The sequence below is a fragment of the Clupea harengus genome, chromosome 20 (genome assembly GCF_900700415.2).
Source record: "Clupea harengus chromosome 20, Ch_v2.0.2, whole genome shotgun sequence".
Classification (NCBI taxonomy): Eukaryota; Metazoa; Chordata; class Actinopteri; order Clupeiformes; family Clupeidae; genus Clupea; species Clupea harengus.
The window spans coordinates 17,815,754-17,835,202 of record NC_045171.1 but is presented as its reverse complement, the minus strand read 5'-3'; the positions used below and the strand labels follow the sequence as shown (position 1 = coordinate 17,835,202).

General features: G+C 41.2%; 1 protein-coding gene across 1 annotated transcript; it reads left to right on the top strand.

The window, feature by feature from the left end:
• The first annotated feature begins 579 nt into the window (after positions 1-579).
• LOC105906295 (progesterone receptor-like) lies at positions 580-18,283 on the top strand. The gene is made up of 8 exons (XM_012834417.3): positions 580-1,750; positions 2,851-2,990; positions 4,674-4,790; positions 5,148-5,423; positions 5,647-5,791; positions 16,200-16,330; positions 16,745-16,896; positions 17,492-18,283. The coding sequence occupies exons 1-8, from the start codon at positions 789-791 to the stop codon at positions 17,648-17,650; spliced, it is 2,082 nt and encodes a 693-aa protein (XP_012689871.1). The 5' UTR covers positions 580-788; the 3' UTR covers positions 17,651-18,283.
• Positions 18,284-19,449: the final 1,166 nt, after the last annotated feature.

The following is a 19,449-nucleotide window of genomic DNA, read 5'->3' as shown; positions in this document are numbered from 1 at the left end:
AGTCGCATTCTCAGTTGTAGTATTTCTAGAAGTTTTTGTGAGTAAAATACGACGATATGCTGCACTTAGCTGTAGTTTTGGCCCTGAAATAGATTATATATGCTTGGTGACATTCTGAAAAGTCATGCATGGATCAAGACCAATGGAACCAGGACCATCATGTAGCCGTGGTGTCATCACTGTTGTCACACCAGCGCGCGCGCTGACAGTCAGTTTCCGATCTTTTTGTGTTTGCTCTTAAGACTGCTGTCATGTTGCAGCGCTTTACTATATTTTAAAAATAAGTTTGTATTTTATATGGTCTATTGGTGATGTAGCATTAATCAATAGGCCTTTTGGGGGGTACATTTAGTCCCAACTGGGAATAAAAAAGAATTCAACAAAGGAAGAAATATACACCAGTAGAGAGAGAGGGAGATGGGGAGATACCCCTCATCCCCTGGCAAATCTCACACTGGATAGCTAGCAAGCTAGATAAATAGAATCTCAAATCACCCTTGCTGTAAACAGTATTTTTAGAAGCCAGTGGGAGTGTGTCATACACTGAGAAGCGAGCGGGAAAAGCGCCAGAGGCTACTTGCTGAAGGACGAGGTCAAAGCAGGGAGACCTGTCGTAAATTCATTGGTTGGAGGGTTAAAGAAGGACACCGTTTCATTCGAGTCAGTTAGATCTGCGCAGCCTTGAGTCATAGCCAATCTGCTCCGCCGGGATCCCCCACACCAACTCACTCACCAACTCACTCATCTCTTTCTAACCGTTTCTGTGATGTTTCTCGAGTGTCAGTAATATGTTCAAGCTATCGCGCTTCGCTATGCATGAGTGGAAGTCCGACATAAAATGCCAACCCATTACTGCTGATCATGGAGTTGCGATTACGCATGGAGCTGATGCGCGTGCCTGCAGCACTTCCCGTGATCGTGCCCACACCATAGCATCTGAGGACACCAACAAACTGTGCGACGCAGTTTCCCTCTCTCTCGGACTCAATTCGGAGTCGGATAACTACGACATGGATCAGCCCTCGACTAGCCATGCTTTCACCGAGAACGTCCAAGAAGAGGACAGATGCGTCCGTGCGTCCGAAACTGGAGAAAGTGCGCCATCATCACATTTCCGATCTCAGAAAGAGGGTAGAAGGTCAGTAGTGACACACTCGTCTGACTTGTTTGAGACTTTGCAAAGGAACAGAGACACCACTCATTTTGGCATGGCGACTTTGCAGTTGACAACCTCTGATATGATATCGAACAGACAGTCTTATAGAGCCCTAGGACCACCTCAGAAGCGTCGCTTGAGTGTGCATGGGCGAAGTATGGAAGAAGCAGATGCCACACCGTCTACTTTTGATGAGTTATTGAGCGCAAACACTAGACTGCACAGTGCCGGGGAAGATACTAGTGATGAATGGTCCAGGAATCCCTTTACTCAGAACGCAGGGATGGTTAAAACCGAACTGGAATACTCTGGCCAGCCTGGGACAAGTGTTCGCAAAAACTGGGACGGTGCAGGCAAGACAGCAAACCAGCCCTCAAGACACTGCAATGTTCCCTCTATGAACTACTCTCCCTATGATATATTCTTACGCAACTGCAATGATTACACATTGCGCACCGCTCCACTGACTTTTAATGGATATTTCCCCGAGTCATATTATTCTGGAGGGATGTATGGGAGGATACCGGCCACCGCCTCTCTACCCCGGCCATGCGAGTGGGCGACCGGGCAGAATGGCCTCGGCCTAGGCTTCAGGTAGTGCTCTAAAATGCCACTATAATGTCCTCCATACAATGCCTTGATGTTGACGGGGCATAGCCAGCAGTTCTTCAGAATGTATGGAAATATGTTAATTTTAATTAAGACCTACGCATGTTTATCTAAATATACGTGAAATTCGTGATTTTTAATAGCATTACGGAAAAAAACTCCAAACCGAAAGAGTTTTGAAGAACTGCTGTATAAGCAGTGAAGAACTAAATGTATTTGAGTTTTTTCGTAATGCCATTTAAAAGGACGAATTGCCCGTGTAGGCCGTATAATGGCCCTTGTCACCGATAGCAATAGCAATTGCATCATTATAATTTGGCATTGTAGCCTGTAGTTCTTGCAAAGTTGTCCAACGCAGTTTCTACCTTCCGGTTTAGGAGGGCGCAGTCTTACTCAGTTTAGTAACATATTCTAATGTACCAGGGTGTCTTCCAGATTACCATATAATCGGTCACACCAACTGCTGTTAATGTTTGTGCTCAGGACCACGGATAATAACAATATGCCACATACTCGCTGGCTCAGCTCCAACTCTAATGAATCATTCATAAAAATGATTATTGTTGTTATTATATCATCTATACTTCAGATGTAATGTATAACAAGTATTTTAGTGTAAAATCTATAGCTTGTGTTTCTGCAGTTAGTGCGATGTGCTTTGTTTTGGTGTCATTTACAGAGGCCCTGTCCTCATTACTGTTGTATGTTTGTGGTTCGGAGCCTCCACAGATCCGGGCCAACCCTTACGCACTCCCCCCGCTAGACTTGCTCTATCTCCCAGTAGGATCAGGTGTGCCACCTGAAATTGCCTACCTTCCATTTCCAGAAGTGTTATTGCTCTACTGTTGCACCTATTTGTTCTGTGTGCACCTCTGGTGCTCTGGGATACGGTCTCACTAATGATGTATAGGAAACACATGAAACCCCCAGCTGTGTAACAGACTGGTGTCCCTCTACACCAGTTCCAGGTCAGATCCGCTCTGGATCCATGAGCTACCTCTCTCTCGCTCTCTCGCTCTACAGCACCCCTGTGCAGCCTAATTGGTTTGTTTTTTTGTTCCCCCCCCCCCCCCCCCGACCCTAAGGTTGGAGGATGTGTTACCCATGAGTCTTCTCCTGGCAACCCCAAGGACCTGCCAGATTTGTGGGGACGTGGCGTCTGGATGTCACTATGGTGCTCTCACTTGTGGCAGCTGCAAAGTGTTTTTCAAGCGTGCGGCTGAGGGTGAGTCAGACGGGTGTCACGCTGTACACAAGCCACTATCTCCGGCCTGCCTATTATGGCTAAGATGTGTCCGCCTGGCACAAACATAGCAGCAAAAGACATAATAGAAGACAATAAAAGTTTTGGGATTAATGTTAGACCTCATGTGTAGTTACTGGACTAGCTGCTCCCAGTATCTTTTTAGTGTCTGGCACAGGTATGAGATCAATTCTGAAAAGACAAGAATGTCAGATGGAAGGAACATCTGTGCTTACATTTCTTGCTCTGATGTCTGTTGGAAAAATATTATTATTACTATTATTTTGTATATTCTGTGATTTCAGAAGTCCTCAAGTACAATGCAGATCCTACAAAAAGAAAAAGATCAATATATTTTCATTTCGAAGGCAGATACTTAGAATCATTTGACTATACCAGAAGGAAATGTATTTGTCAGCTTAAGTATAATAATACATTTAATCAAGATAAGAAAACGGACACAGAACATTATACTATGGCGATAGTGGTTCAGGAGGTAGAGGAGTCATTCAGCTAGTTCGATCCCGGCGACTCCTCACCAAGTGTCAAAGTGTCCTTGAGCAAGACACTGAACCCCTAACCGCTCCCGATGTGCAGGTTGACACCTTAGATAGTAGCCTCCGTCATCGGTGTATGAATGGGTCAAGTCTGAGGCATTCATCTGTAAAACGCTTTGAGTGCTCTATGAGTCGAAAAGCGCTGTATAAATGCAGTCCAATTAGCATTTAGTTGAGTAATACTACTGCATACAAGGACAAGGGAGATTTGACTGCACACTTACTATTCAAGGCACATCATTGAATTAAGGAGCCAGTCACATAGTGGTTATGTAGAGTCATAGTGTTATTTAGTGTTATAACAGTGACCACAACACAGACATAGCAACAGTGACCATAATCCAGACCATGTACATTTCCATTGGTTTTAATAGAATGTTTTGGTAGGTGAGTGGCTGAGTATTTTGGTACAACTCTGTATTATTCAGCTGCTGCTTTTATGTATATATTTAAAGGACCACTATGCAACAATTTGTCACTTTTTGAGGTATTATCAGGCAACTAGTTTTGGCATCATCTTCAAACTCATTTTGATGGTGTGTGGTCATGTGATGATAAACACGTGTTGTTCTCACCAGCCTCCAGGATATGCACTATGTAGTTCTTTATTTTGAAAATGAAAGAAAATATTTCACGCCGCGACATTGACAACTATATCGCCCAAAGACAACAGTAAGCATGTTAAATGACACTGAAACTCCTAACTGACGCTTTAAGAAAGGTATGAGAACATAATTGTGGTCCGTGGAAAGTTATGTGGGAAAACCTCTGTCGATGCAAGGTGCCCACTGCCCACTATAGTAGACGCGCTCCTTTTCAGTCATCCAAATGGACCAAAAATGAGAAAAAAAGTTTAGTTAAATATTAGTGAAGTGCCATCTGGGTTGGACTTTGACTGTTTGTATATGACTGCATATTTATTCCGTAAAATGCCGTAAACTCAGCTCCAAACAGTTCCTCACGTTGAAACATCTCACTTCAACTTACTTCACCAGTTTTTAACTCTTATTTATTTATTATGTCTATCCCTATCTTTTTTTCTTAATGAACTGCGTTTCTGCATTGACACAGGCCTGAAAGTGTGACAGTGTTTGTTTTGCTCCCACAGGGAAACAGAACTTCCTGTGTGCCAGCAGGAACGACTGCACCATAGACAAGCTCAGGAGGAAGAACTGCCCTTCATGTCGCCTCAGAAGATGCTTTGAGTCAGGGATGACTCTCCGATGTAAGCTGGGAAGACCACGATGGCTTGAATACTGTTTATTTATATTTACGATTTATTATATTATATTATATTTATTATTATATTAACAATTTAAAATATGTATTTACTTCCAATCCCCTGTTTTTGTTTTGGTGAGATAAAAGACAAATATTTACATCTTAGGCAAGCAGTAATATTAAGATTACAGTAAACTTATATAATAATACAGGATACTGTAGTACAGGATAGTACAGGATACTACAATAATACAACAATTATACCATATCTGTAACTGATTTTGTGTATCTTTCTGTTTTTGTCTGAACTTTATTTACACATCTGCAACTGTTTTCAATCCATCTGTCTTTCCCATCCCAGCCCGAAAGCTGAAGGTGATGGACTCCCAGAAACCCTCAGTTACAGAGAGGAGTGACCCATCCAGGCCCTCGGTGGAGACCGTCTCCGCTAGCAGGACCATGAACTCCCACGTCCTCCAGACACTGCAGGGCATCCTGGAGCACATCGAGCCCGTGGTGGTGAACGCAGGCCACGACCCGGCCCAGCCCGACAGCGCCACCACCCTCCTCACCAGCCTCAACCAGCTGGGGGAGCGGCAGCTGGTCTCTGTGGTCAAGTGGGCCAAAGGGGTGCCAGGTAAATTTCTACTATCCTATTAACCAACGGCGCCATCTTGCTTTTCCTGTTATAACCAGACAGATGTAGGAAGTATACTTTGCTGAATTGTGAATACGTACAACTATGTTATCGCAACTTTAATGCTTCATTCAAGAATATTCACGATATCCAAAACCAGAGGGTAACTCTCACCATAATCAAGTCAAACTAATTCTTAACTAAATCTCTTTGGTTCACTAAGGGTTTCGTAATCTGCACATGGACGACCAGATGATGGCCATTCAGTACTCGTGGATGGTGATCATGGTGTTTGGGCTGGGATGGCGGTCCTTCACGGAGGCCAATGCCACACAGCTCTTCTTTGCCCCTGACCTCATTTTTAACGAGTAAGCAACGCTTCACTCCGCACCGCACCGTGCCGCACCACACCACACCACACCACACCACACCACACCACTCCCCCATGTTCCCAGCAGTTCACTTTCCTTCGCTCGTTAGAGGAGAGCTTTATCCTTGGAAGAGGAGTGTTTAGATAGCGAGGGAGGGCTCTGAAAAGAAATTGAAATGGTTTTTGGCCTGACGTACAGACCTTGACATTTTGGATAAAAGGATTCTTGGGTACTGAAAGGAAAGGTTCTCATGGAGAAAATGATAGTGTCATACCCCCAAAGGTTCTCAAACTTGATAAATATGAAATAATAAGAGGTACAATAATAATAATAATAACAATAACAATAATAATAATACAATTTTTATAACAATACAGGGCATTTCATGCACTGTAATGATAATAATAACTAGAATATGCATTTCCTGAAGGAAATACCAGTGCATGAAATGCAAAAGTTAAGAAAGAAAGAAGAGTGACTAAGAGTGAAAGAAGAAACGAAAGAAGAGTGAACAAGAGGGTAAAGAAAGTAAAGAGAGAGTGAAGAGGGAAAATACTGAAAGAAGGACAGAAAATGGAGAGAAGAAGAGAGATGGAGTGTGAGGGAGAATGGAGGACTTTAAAGTCAAAGAAGGCTGACAAAAAAGTAGAAAAAAGAGGAGGAATTGATGGACAAAGTAATTGAAAGAGGAAATGAAAGAAGAGTGAACGGGAGTGAGAGAATTAATCTGCCTATGAGAGAATTAATCGGACTCTCACAGACTGCTTGCTCTGTGTGATACTGATCCTTCTGCAGAAAATCTTTTTTTGTAATCTAGTTTTCTCTGATGCATATTCACGTCTGTGCTAATATGTAATTTAGCTAACAGTAATTTAGTAGTGTAACAGTGGTGTCAAAAGTAAACACATTCGTTACTCAAGTAGAAGTATTGATACTGGAGTTTAAAAGACTCTGGTAAAAGTTGAAGTATCAACTTAACCTCTTTACTCAAGTAAAAGTAAAAAAGTACAGGCTCTAAAATGTACTTAAAGTATGTAAGTAAAAAGTAACCTTAATAAAAAAATGTAAAAAAAACATTTAAAGCTAAACTAGTTGGACTTAATATAATTGACACGACTGTAAGAAATAGAAGCTTAATTTAATAGCTGATGAGTGCGACATGGAGCCCAAGACATGGTAAAAAATGTCATACAAAAATATAATAATGCTGTCAAAGACAACAAACTCGAAGAGCATGTTTTTTCTCAAACTTTATTGGAATTCAAGTAGACCTCCACCCCATTTGCACATTCGTCTCTCATCAAGGGCCTTTGCAACTAGGTTCATAGTCTTTGCATATTCTGCCAGAAATGCAAGCTTGACAGGAGTAAACCTGTTAAAATAACAAATAAAAAACTCAAAATGTCATATTTATTTCATGGAACACCTTCAATTCAATAACAAACCAATTATGTAATGCTAATCATCTGTGCTGAGGGTTAGTAAATATACTGTATATATAGTGTTTTATAGCTTTTCAATTCAAAGTGAAAGAATATAGATATAGCTCAGCTTTAAAAATTAAAAGGGGCAGGTACATACGTGGGTATTTTATTTAATATGCATAGTAGCGTGAATGTGTTTGTGAATGTGTGTGTGAGAATAAGCTTGACAAGCATTATAGTCCTGTTTTGGAGTAATTTGATTCATGTGTGTTTTTTGTCTGTGTGCTTGCTCTGTGAAATGCTGCTCTCTGCGGTCCTTCTCTGCTCTGTGGGCTACGGCGCAAGCTTAAGACCGTTGCCATGGAAACATTAATGAGCGTGAACCACACAGGCCAAAGTTAACATTGGGAGATGGGGCACTATCCGATGTGCCCCACGAAATCTGCCAAGCAACTCAACTCGAATATTGCGAAAACTGCGAGAACTGTACCCTGTGACTAAGAAAAAAAACAGTCATATCATATCAGACAGACTAATGCCAGTAACGTTACTGCTAGTTAGCTATTGCTAGAAGTTTTAATTCAGACTACAATGAGGAATGTAGACTATTTTTGTGAGGTGACATGACCTCATACAAAATTGCCCCACCAGAAATGTCAGGCTAAAATCGACACTGCTACTGTGTAGTACATTTTAGATTGTGGTAGTGAATTAGCCTACAGCTTATTTGTCAAACATCACAGAGAGCTAACTAGGTTAACCTATAACTTAGGATCCTTCAGTAGGCAACTGCTAGCAAGCAAACCAAGGCATGTTGGCATGTTCCTCTGCTAACCAAGCTGTCGCAAGCATTGTAAATCGACCAATACAGAGCTTACCTCTACATGTTTTGAATGGCAAAAGTACGTGGTTCTTGGGTTCGAAAAGTTTGCACCGCATTCTCCATGAGGCCTTTTTGCTCCCGAGGATTTCGAACAATTCTTTGAGGTAGGGCCAGGGATGTGGAAGGTTTTGCTGTTCTCCATCGCCACTACTGTCTCGCGTCTTCAGACCCTTCAGACATCTTGCTAGAGTTGCCATCTCTTCCTGACACTGCCATTGCCGCGCGTTGTATCATTTGTTCGCCTCTGTTGTCTTGTTTTGCGTCATGCGTAAAGAAGATGGATAGCCTAACCAATGAGTGTTATGGGTTTCTATGCTTCATCCAATTATGCTCGAAATCAGTATATCTGGATGGCGCCATTGATCTGTATTGGATGGCGCACATTTGAAACTTTTGAAATAAAACCGGAACCAAGAGTAACGAGCCTGTTTTAAAAATGTAAGGGGTAGAAAGTACAGATACTTGTGTCAAAATGTAAAGGCCCCGTCACACCATGACGTTCTGGTCAACGTTCTCTGAACTTTCTAATCGTTCAATTTCGAGCGTTCTAGGGCGATGTGGACACATCTGGCGTGTTACTAACGAAAGAATAGCGTAGGACTGACACATGACTAGCGTGGGACTGACGCATGAGGAGTGTGTAACACCGACCAAGTGACGTGTCACTGGTCCGCGACAAACGTGTGCTGACGTGTCACTCCAGCGCGACAAACGATAAGTCAACCTTAGAAGAGCGTGTGAAGCGTGTAATTAACGTTGAATAATGACAGAAAAGCGTTTTGCTGGAGTGTGGGTTTTATGGTCAAACGGGTATAAAACGCTGGAAAATCATAGTGGATTCAGTTGATCTGAAGTGAACATCATGCCGCCAAGACCACGAAAAGGTGTGAGGGGGGCTTCTGCTACTAGCGCTGCTGCAAGTAAGAAGATGATAAATGCTGCTGAAAGTAAGAAGAATACAAAGCCTCTTTCACTAGCAATGTCTTCGGACGAAGATTTACTGTTATTATTACTGTGATTTACGAAATAACGGGCGTTATTCCTAGGGTTTTATGTTATTAAAATAAATGATTTAAATTTGACACATCTACTCCATGCTGGCTCAAGCAAGCATATACCCTCCACTCCGCTTTTCGCTAGATTATGCAATGATCTTGCATGACATGATAGCATTGAATATGTAGATAGTGCACAGAATAACGTTTGCAATGATGTAAGTTGTGTTTGTTGATCACGTATGGTTAATAACATATTAATTGTAGAAGGGACATGATAAAATCAAGATCTTCCCTTGGTGAAAAAACTTTCGCCGATATCTTCCTACGAGAGATGGGTTAGGTGCTCAAATTTCCCTGGATCAAAGAGGACGTTAGTAGGCATGTCCAAACTAAAAATCTCAGGATTGCTGCGCACATAAGTTATTTCGGGTGCATCAACTGTACTCAGTCTACCCTACCCAACGACTGACTACGATAGCCAAACGTGTGCAAAGTTAATAAAACGTTCCACGAAAGTTCTCCAGTGTTTAAATTAAACGTTGAAGAACGCTGATCTCCATGAGAACTTTTGTGCAGGTTCAAAACTTTTTTTTTGGACCAGCGTTCTCCTCCGATCACCGACGATTACCGACGATTACAGCGTTCACCAGCTTTCACACAAAGCTCTTCTGGCGCAATACCAGCGACCATGGACGATTACCAACGTTTCCTCTAACATCATAGAACGTTGACCAGAACGTCATGGTGTGACGGGGCCTTTAGGAGTAGAAGTAAAAAGTTGCCAGAAAAACAAATACTTGAGTAAAGTAAAGATACCTAAAAATTCTACTTAAGTACAGTAACGAAGTATTTGTACTTCGTTACTTGACACCTCTGCTGTGTAAACATCAAAATGTGTTGCTTATTGTTTGAGAACCCATATGTATTGCTGGGAGAAGACATGTAGAATGGTGGATGTATCTGTGTAATCCTACTGTGGTATTGTTTGATGTGTTTTATATGTTTTGTATTTATTTCTGTCCCACGAGTGAGCAACCACTTGCCAGAAACAGTGACAGAGAGGGATACAAATGAACTGAAAAAAAAATACAAAACAAATAAAAAACCAATCCATCATTTTTATTTAGTAGCAGTAACAAGGAATGTGCATAGCTAAAAAACAACAGTGATTGGAAACTAATAGCGTTGAGTCCAGATGATTGCTAGCTCCTCTGGTTCTTGGCCTCAGTGAACAAACATAGGGTGAGAGTTAATCACCACATCTGCAGTGGTCTGTGCCAGGGAGATTGGAGACCTGCGGTTACTACCCAGTGTTCTCCCCCAAACAAACCAGAGATGGACTTGACAGAGGTTTAAGTCCTCCTGTGCTTCCAGTTCCTCTGCACTTGTTTTGAGTCAATTACATTTTTGAAGTAGAGCCAGGAACATTGTGTTCCAACTGAGCTAAACTGAGGGTGGCTGGAACGTTAGAACTTGTCTGAACAGTCTGACTAGAAGGTTTTGCCAACTGCTTTTTCCATGGGAACTGTCCACAGTCAGGCGTGTTGGTTGGTTAGTTTGCCGAATGGCAAATGTTCTCGTGCAAAATATTAAGAAGGGGGGGTTGTGAGAGTGCGGTGGAACAAAGAAAGGGCGTAATCAAATTCTTGCAGAAGTGCTCTCAGTCACGTTATACCACCCCACCCATAGGCGTTGTGATACTGTTATGAAAAATACATAGCATAATTGTCCATTACAAGACCTACGCAACAAAGTTCGAACTAAGTTTGTAAGTTAAGCGGTTCGAAGCAGAAGTTCGGTACAAAGAATAACTAGAAAATGCATTTCCTGAAGGAAATACCAGTGCATGAAATGCAAAAGTTATGAAAGAAAGAAGAAAAGAAAGAAGAGTGAAAGAAGAGTGGAAGAAGGACAGAAGAAAGGAAAGAAGAGTGAAGAAAGGAAATAAGAGTGGAAGAAGGAAAGAAGAGTGAAAGAAGGAAAGAAGAAAGGAAAGAATTATGGAAGAAGGAAAGAAGAAAATAAATAAGAGTGAAAGAAGGAAAGAAGAAAGGAAAGAAGAGTGAAAAAAGGAAAGAAGAGTGGAAGAAGGAAAGAAGAAAGGAAAGAAGAGTGAAAAAAGGAAAGAAGAGTGGAAGAAGGAAAGAAGAGTGGAAGAAGGAAAGAAGAAAGGAAAGAAGTGGAAGAAGGAAAGAAGAGTGGAAGAAGGAAAGAAGAAAGGAAAGAAGAGTGGAAAAAGGAAAGAAGAGTGGAAGAAGGAAAGAAGAAAGGAAAAAAGAGTGGAAGAAGGAAAGAAGAGTGGAAGAAAGAAAGAAGAAAGGAAAGAAGAGTGAACAAGAGTGGCTCTGGATAAAGACAGTAAAGAGAGAGTGAAGAGGGAAAATATTGAAAGAAGGAAAGAAAAATGGAGCGAAGCAGAGAGATGAAGTGTGAGAGAAAGTAGACTGAGAGATGAAGAGAAAGATGGAGAGGAAAAAAAAGTAGAGTATGGAAGGTGTCTCTTAATATTCCTAGTTATACAGTTGAATGGAGAGGGACAGAGAGAAGAAGATCCTTGGAACCTTGGCGCAGGTGTCAGTGGAGAACAGTTGCAAGCCAGTTTAATGACCCTATTATGATGTCGTAATGGCCCAATCTAAGTGTCATTTACAAGACCTACGCGACAAAGTTTGAACTAAGTTTCTAAGTTAAGCGGTTCAAGAATTAACCGCAGAAGTTTGGTACAAAGAATAACTAGACAATGCATATCCTGAAGGAAATACCAGTGCATGAAATGCAAAAGTTAAGAAAGGAAGAAAAAAAGAAAGAAGAGTGAAAGAAGGAAAGAAGAAAGGAAAGAATAGTAAAAGAAGGAAAGAAGAGTGGAAGAAGGAAAGAAGAAAGGAAAGAAGAGTGAAGAAAGGAAAGGAGTGGAAGAAGGAAAGAAGAGTGGAAGAAGGAAAGAAGAAAGGAAAGAAGAGTGGAAGAAGGAAAGAAGAAGGTAAGAAGGAAAGAAGAAAAGACAGAAGAGTGAAGAAAGGAAAGAAGAGTGGAAGAATATAACTCTTTGAAAATGGAGTGAAGCAGAGAGATGGAGTGTGAGAGAAAGTAGAGTGAGAGGGATAGAGATAAAGATGGAGAGAAAAAAAAGTAGAGTATGGAAGTTGTCTTAATATTCCTAGTTATACAATTAAATTGAGAGGGACAGAGAGAAGAGGAGCCTTGGAACCTTGGCGCAGGTGTCAGTGAAGCACAGGTGCAAGCCAGTTTACAGTAATGACCCTAATGGGCTCTATGCACGCCAGTAGAACGTTGACGACAATGCCAAATAATACGGCTCACTTACTTCCGGCGCTCACGCTACTTTGAAAGAATAGCGCTGTTTCATACGCGATGCCTGACGGAGCTGTCAAAACTCACAATTAATGACGTTCATTATGTAAATCTTCATCAAAGGCACCCAGTAGCAAACTGGAGAAGGGTTTTAAAATGTACGCCTCCTCCTACATCCACAAATACGAAGATGAGACTGTCATTCTTGTATTTTTGTATCGTCACGGTTAACTAGCTAGTTGTAGGCTAATGTGTGTAGTCTAAACATTGCTCTACCACAGCGATAGTATCGTTAGCAGGGTATGGAGGATTACTTTAAAAATGTATTCCGATACAATTACTGATTACCTGGATTACCTCAATGGCAAATTTGCAAATGAAGACAACAGAAAAGAGACATCAATAAGATGGCTGTCACTTAAGCGTAATCTGTAAATCAACAGCACAATGTAACCTTAGAAAAGAAAATGAGGAAACCAAGTTTTAACAATTAAACCTATCCTCTGCTGGGTGTTTTTTAAAGACAAATATGCTTGTCATTATGCAAACCAGCCTCCTCTACATGGAAAGTGCACAACACCACAGTTTACAAAGCATAGGCTAGTAAAAAACAAAATCGGCACAGATTTAGAGCATAGACAGTATTTTTAATGAATCAAGTGTCCACTTTCTGAACTGATAAAGAGAATACATTTTAAGTAAATGCTGACAGTAGGACTACGGGTTCCAAGTTGAAATGTAGGGCAGACCTAAAGAGTAGTATAGTATTATAGTTTAAATATGCTGTTTAAATGTTATTTGAGTGAAAGTCGCGGTAACGTTGCGCATTTAACTTACATATAGCCCAACTTGCTTTGTTAATAAACAGATGTTACTCAGTCACACATCACGCTGAAACTTCAATTAAACTGCCACGAATATATTTCGGTCAGGGGCTTGTGTTTTATCCAAAGTCCCCCTTTTTTATAACGTTAGTAGGCAATCAATACTAACAGGTTAGCTAACCAACTTTAACTTTAAGCTAACCGGATGTCTGTGTAGACGTTAGCAGTGTTGGTCTTGCCTGTAATGCTTCATGAAATTTGACGTGGAGTCCTTGGACAACGAAAGTATTTTCACCGCGTGTAACCATAAGGTGCACTGCATTGTTATGTTCTTCCCACTTTCAGCTTTGAGGACAAAATAGTGTCGATATTTCCAGCCAGGGAAAGCATTTTTTGAACTCGAGGTCATCATATGGACCTTTTTTCTCTGTTGTCTTCTCGTGACGTGTTGTAAAGTGCGCATGTGAATGATGGTATAATGTTCTGCATTTTTAAATGTATTTGTAATCCTGTTAATAATCCCAATTTTTGCTAAAAGTATCTGTAATCTAATTACGTCTTCTTTATTTGTAACTGTACCGGAATACAGTTCACTTTTTTTGTATGCTAATTACGTAACGCTGTTCCATGTATTCCGTTACTCCCCAAGCCTGATCGTTAGTATCTGTGAAGGTTGAATATTCTTTCATCCAAGTTTAGAATGTATGACTTAACATGTTTAAGTATTTGATTCGATATAGCCTATACATTATGTAACGCTAATTTGTTGAAGTTCTCTGCTGTAATCTGTGCTTGCAAGTCTCACTGACAGTTACTAGGAAGTAAACCGGAAGTAAGTGAGCCGTATTATTTGGCATTGTCGTGAACGTTCTACTGGCGTGCATAGAGCCCATATGATGTCACAATGGCCCCATATAAGTCAATGGGAAAATTTGTATTAGTTTTTCTTTAATATCTTAAAAAGTATAAAGTTTGGAAAAATGAAAAATACATAGCATAAGTGTCCTTTACAAGACCTACGCGCCAACGTTTGAACGAAGTTTCTAAGTTAAGCGGTTCAAGCTGAATTACGTAAGCGCAGAAAATCGGTAAAGAGAATAACTAGAAAATGCATTTCCTGAAGGAAATACCAGTGCATGAAATGCAAAAATTAAGAAAGGAGTGAAAGAAGGAAAGAAGAAAGGAAAGAAGAGTAAAAGAAGGAAAGAAGAGTGGAAGAAAGGAAAGAAGAGTGGAAGAAGGAAGGAAGAGTGGAAGAAGGAAAGAAGAAAAGAAAGAAGAGTGAAAGAAAGGAAAGAAGAGTGGAAGAAGGAAAGAAGAGTGGAAGAAGAAAAGAAAGAAGAGTGAAGAAAGGAAAGAAGAGTAGAAGAAGGAAAGAAGAAAAGAAAGAAGAAGGAAAGAAGAGTGGAAGAAGGAAAGAAGAAAAGAAAGAAGAGTGAAAGAAGGAAAGAAGAAAGGAAGAAGAGTGAAAGAAAGAAAAAAGATTGGAAGAAGGGAAGAGTGGAAGAAGGAAAGAAGAAAGGAAAGAAGAGTGGAAGAAGGAAAGAAGAAAGGAAAGAGAAAACAAATTAGAGTATGGAAGGTGTCTCTTAATATCCCTAGTTATACAGTTGAATGGAGAGGGACAGAGAGAAGAGGAGCCTTGGAACCTTGGCGCAGGTGTCAGTGAAGCACAGGTGCAAGCCAGTTTAATGACCCTATCATGATGTCATAATGGCCCAATGTAAGTCAACTCTATTTCTCAATAATGATAAAAAAACTGTGAAAAAATGGTACCTTTAAAGACAACACCTGCCTATTCTCAAGTGTTTGGCCACCATCACAGCCCTCCACTGGCACCCAGGCATCACTTTCACACATCGTTTCACACACACACAACACCCCCCCACCCCCTCATCATGCCCCTGTTTTGACGGCCACTGAAGCCCAAACAATCGCAGGGTGCCGTCAGCATACATATCCATCTATGCGTGCCGTACTTCTGTGGCTCCCAGCCGGGTTGCTTGTAGACGTGCGGTTCAGGCAGCCTCTGGCGGGGAGAGGAAGAGTGAGAGAGAGAGGAAGAGTGAGAGAGGGAGGGAGGCTCGTCTACGTGGCGAGTGTGACCGCATACAAATGTGCTGTTATCTCCCTGGCGGAGTGAAATTTCATACAGCATTAGCCAGCCAGTCTGGAGAGTGGCCCACCCTCAGCATGGGTAATAGAGATGCCTAACCTTGTGCCTGACCCCCTCCTCTGTGACCCATACTGCTCTGTTCTGGCCTTGCCTCTCGCTCTCTGTCTCTCTCTCTCCCTCTCTCTTTTTCTCACTCGCCTGGGGCGCTATCTCCCCTCTCTCTCCCTCTGCGTTTTGCTGGCTCTGTGTCTTTCTTGGTCGCTTTCTTCCTTTCCCCTCGGTGATATCTCTCACTCTCACTCTCCCCCACCGTTTCTCACGGTCGCTTACTGGGCCTTTCTCCTCCTCCTCCTCATCGTTTTCCGCTCCGCTGCACTACAAGCCTTCTTGCCCTCCCCTACTCTTCAGTCTCTTGTTTTGCAAATCCCAAATTTGAAATTCCACGAATCCCAAATCGATGGACAAGATTTATTTGTCTCTTAAGAACCCTTGTGCGGTCCTGTGTCATAGCTGAACATGTTTATTAGAAGCTGGCAGATAGTATGCTGTTGTAAAATACAGTTTGAATCAGAGTTCAGATCAGTTGATCTCATTGTTGCATAGTGATATAAATGTTATGTTCTATATTTTATCATTCAATACCCAATTATTACCCAAATATTCTTTGACTTCTTAATGGTTGGATCATCCCTTTCTCTCCCTCTCTCTCACTTTCCTCTCTCTTCCATCTCTGTTTCTATATATTTCCTCTCTCACTCTCTCATCTCTCTCCCTCCCTCACTCCTTCTCTCTCTCTCTCTCTCTCTCTCTCTCTCTCTCTTCTCCCTCCCTCTCTCTGTCTCTGGCAGGCAGAGGATGCATGTGTCGGGGATGTATGAGGACTGCGTGCGTCTGAGGCGGCTCTCTCAGAGGTTCAGTGGCCTGCGGTTGAGCCGGGAGGAGTTCCTCTGCATGAAGGCCCTGCTGCTCTTCAGCTTCAGTACGTCCAGGGGCCCACTCTCTGCCTGGCCATTTCACATGAATCTGCTTGTTTCATGGTCAATTTGGTCCAAATGTGTTCGTGTGTGTGTGTGTGTGCGCGCAAGTGTGTATGTGTGTTTGTTTCATACTGTTTCGGATCTCCTAGTTACAGCTCTTGTTTCATGGTCAATTAGCCCAAAGTGTGTATGCAGTTTATATCTGTTTGTGTGTGTATGTATCTGTGTGTGTGTGTATGTGTGTGTGTGTGCGCGCGCGTGTGTCTGTGAGTGTGTTTGAGTATGTTTGTGTATGTGCGTGTGTAGCTGTGTGTGTGAGTGTGTAGTTGTGTGTGTGTGTGTGTGTGTGTGTGTGTGTGTGTGTTTTAATGGATGACTTCCTTGATAATGCTGATCTCCATGCGTGTGCCCCTCAGTTCCAGCGGAGGGGCTGAAGAGCCAGAGTTGTTTTGACGATCTGCGGACCACCTACATCAATGAGCTGGATCGCCTGGTGACCGACCGTGACCACAGCAGCCGCTCCGAGCGCCTGTTCCAGCTCACGCAGCTCCTGGACTACCTGCAGCTGGTAACCAATCACAGGCCTCCTCCTCCTCCGCGTTCCCCATGTTTATCATTTCAGACAGAAAAAATGCCTGGTGAAGGTCAGGTTGACTGAAGTGTTTGCAGCAGTGGAAGTCATCTCTGGGAGTTCATTTCAGTTGGAAGATATATTTACTTTCCTTGATTTCAGAAAAGGGTCGTGATAACAGAGAATACGCTCTTTGGAGCCAAGTAGGAAATATCTCAGCGTGTTGGAGAACATTCACATTTTGCCATCTTATGGTATATGATGCCGGTAGCATCCATGCACTGTAGCTAGTTATTATTTATGTAATGTAGGCTACTATACTTCCACTATACCATACTTATACGTATTATTTTATATTATATATTTATATTATTATATATTTATACTTTACTTCTACCACTTTCTGAAGTGGAATAATTCCTCCAAACAGGTTTGTGTGATTACATCTTGTGTAGAGTGATGTTGGTCAGTGCTTCCTGGCACAGGTCCCGAGAACATGGTGCTTGACAAATACACATCACATGACTTCACACACGCCAGCCTTCATTCTAACCCTCCCAACCCCCTGTCTCCCCCCTCTCTTCCCCCGTAGATTGTGCAGAAGCTCCATCAGTTCACATATGACCTCTATATGCAGACACTCACCCTCCAGAACAAGGTGAACTTCCCGGAGATGATTTCCGAGATAATTTCCGTGCATGTTCCCAAGATTCTGAGAGGCCTGGTCAAGCCGATCCTGTTCCATAAATAACCGTTTCAATTTCCAGCCTCCATCATTTCAAGTGGGTCTATTAAGCTGTAGCTCTAGTCATTTTCTTCATAACTGTCCATACAAATGCCATATTTTCATAACCCTCTTGTCGTTGTAGTCTTCAGTAGTTTGGGCTTTAATATGTCTTGGGTTCATAATAGTACATAACTGTATGTAGTGTTATCCCCATGAAAAAGTAACATAGCTTAATCAAAACATAAACTTGCCTTTACTATTTGTATTGTGCTTGTGAGAAACACTGTTATATGTCATCTTTAAAGCCTTGTATTGGACGAGGCAGTGCTGTATATAATGCCATTGATACCTGAAATATTTTCAGCTTAAACAGGAAATTCAATTAACCAAATGTGTCAACCAAGTAACTGAATTCAGGTCCAAGTTTGAACTGCAATTGTACGTTCAAAACATATATAGCCATGACAAAATAAACATGGTGTACATATGAATACATATATCAGGGACGGAATTGTTTTGTACACATCTGTATCACCAACTCGTGCCAGAGCTTGGCCATCAGGTGAACATATCTTTTTTTATTCACATGTATTTCTTGGGTCAGACTATTTTCTGTCTTAAACACTGACCAATAAAATCTATACTATTTTAATGTCATCTGTGGTGTATGTGCCTGTGTATGTGTGTGTTTGTGTGTGTGTGTCACAGGACAGTATTTAAAAGACGTTGAGGTCTTTCTGTTTAAACCGATCTTCCTTATCTACCTGTATTTGTGACTAAACACAGCTTTAACTGCCAAGGTGATTGTGCTTGACACCACCTTCATGCCTTTATCTAGGGTTAGCTTCTTCTGTTATGCCTTTAACTTCTAATAAGGTTTCTACTTCCATCTAAATAAACACCTTCCATAACACCCTGTGGGAATAGTCTCAGACAACCCTTGTGACTATGCTTTACACCCACCTAGTGGAGAAGGGCAGAAGCACCAGGAGAGAGGAAGAGGAAACTTGTTCTTAAGTGTCCCAGAGCCGTTCTTAGGGCAGGAAGTAGATAGTCCTGAGTCCAATATTGATTTCAATGTAGGATCTCTGATCGGTTGTAAGCATACGGATGTTTACCATTTCTAAATACAATTAGAATTCATTTCAAAGTGAATTGTCTGATTTTGTTGGCCAAGGAGTATTTTAGTTAGCAGAATGTGTAATTCTACTCAAGCAGATTTAGTTTTTTAAAGCTTCTTTTACTTTGTCTCCTGACAATGTTATACCTCATTAATATTTTATAAACTCTATCCTACAAAAAATGTTCACATATGAATTAACTAGTGACTTCCCTGTGACTTCTGACACAGCAGAACACAGCCAGAAAAAATCATTTTAAAAGTTACGTGTATAATGGATGCTTAGTGCATTTTAAAAAAATGATAATTAAACTTTAATTATTGATTACAGACCTTTTAATTATGGTTGATGGCTTTTGTCAACTTCAGACTATGTGCTGGCTCAATTATAAATCTTCCATAAAGAACTGAAGAGCTATTTATATCATGAAACTTTTTGAATTGCACTGATTTAAGTTGCATAAGCACATTCAAATGTTTGTAAATATTACATGTAAATAAATAAATGAAATATGTAATTTATATTGTATGCATATAATATAATACAAAACCATATCATATAAAACAGTAGAGTAGGATAGACAGTTGAAGAATAAGTGGCTGCCACTAAAAGCACGCATAATGACACTTAGTTAAATGTAGTGTGTATAATGATAATAATAGATGAGTAATTGTACACATCCATTTAGTTTCTTACCAAGGT

Coding starts and splice junctions, on each gene's coding strand:
- LOC105906295 (XM_012834417.3), top strand. CDS start 789: ATGTTCAAGCTATCGCGCTTCGCTATGCATGAGTGGAAGTCCGACATA. Junction 2,991..4,673: donor TTTCAAGCGTGCGGCTGAGG/GTGAGTCAGACG, acceptor TTGCTCCCACAG/GGAAACAGAACTTCCTGTGT. Junction 4,791..5,147: donor GTCAGGGATGACTCTCCGAT/GTAAGCTGGGAA, acceptor TTCCCATCCCAG/CCCGAAAGCTGAAGGTGATG.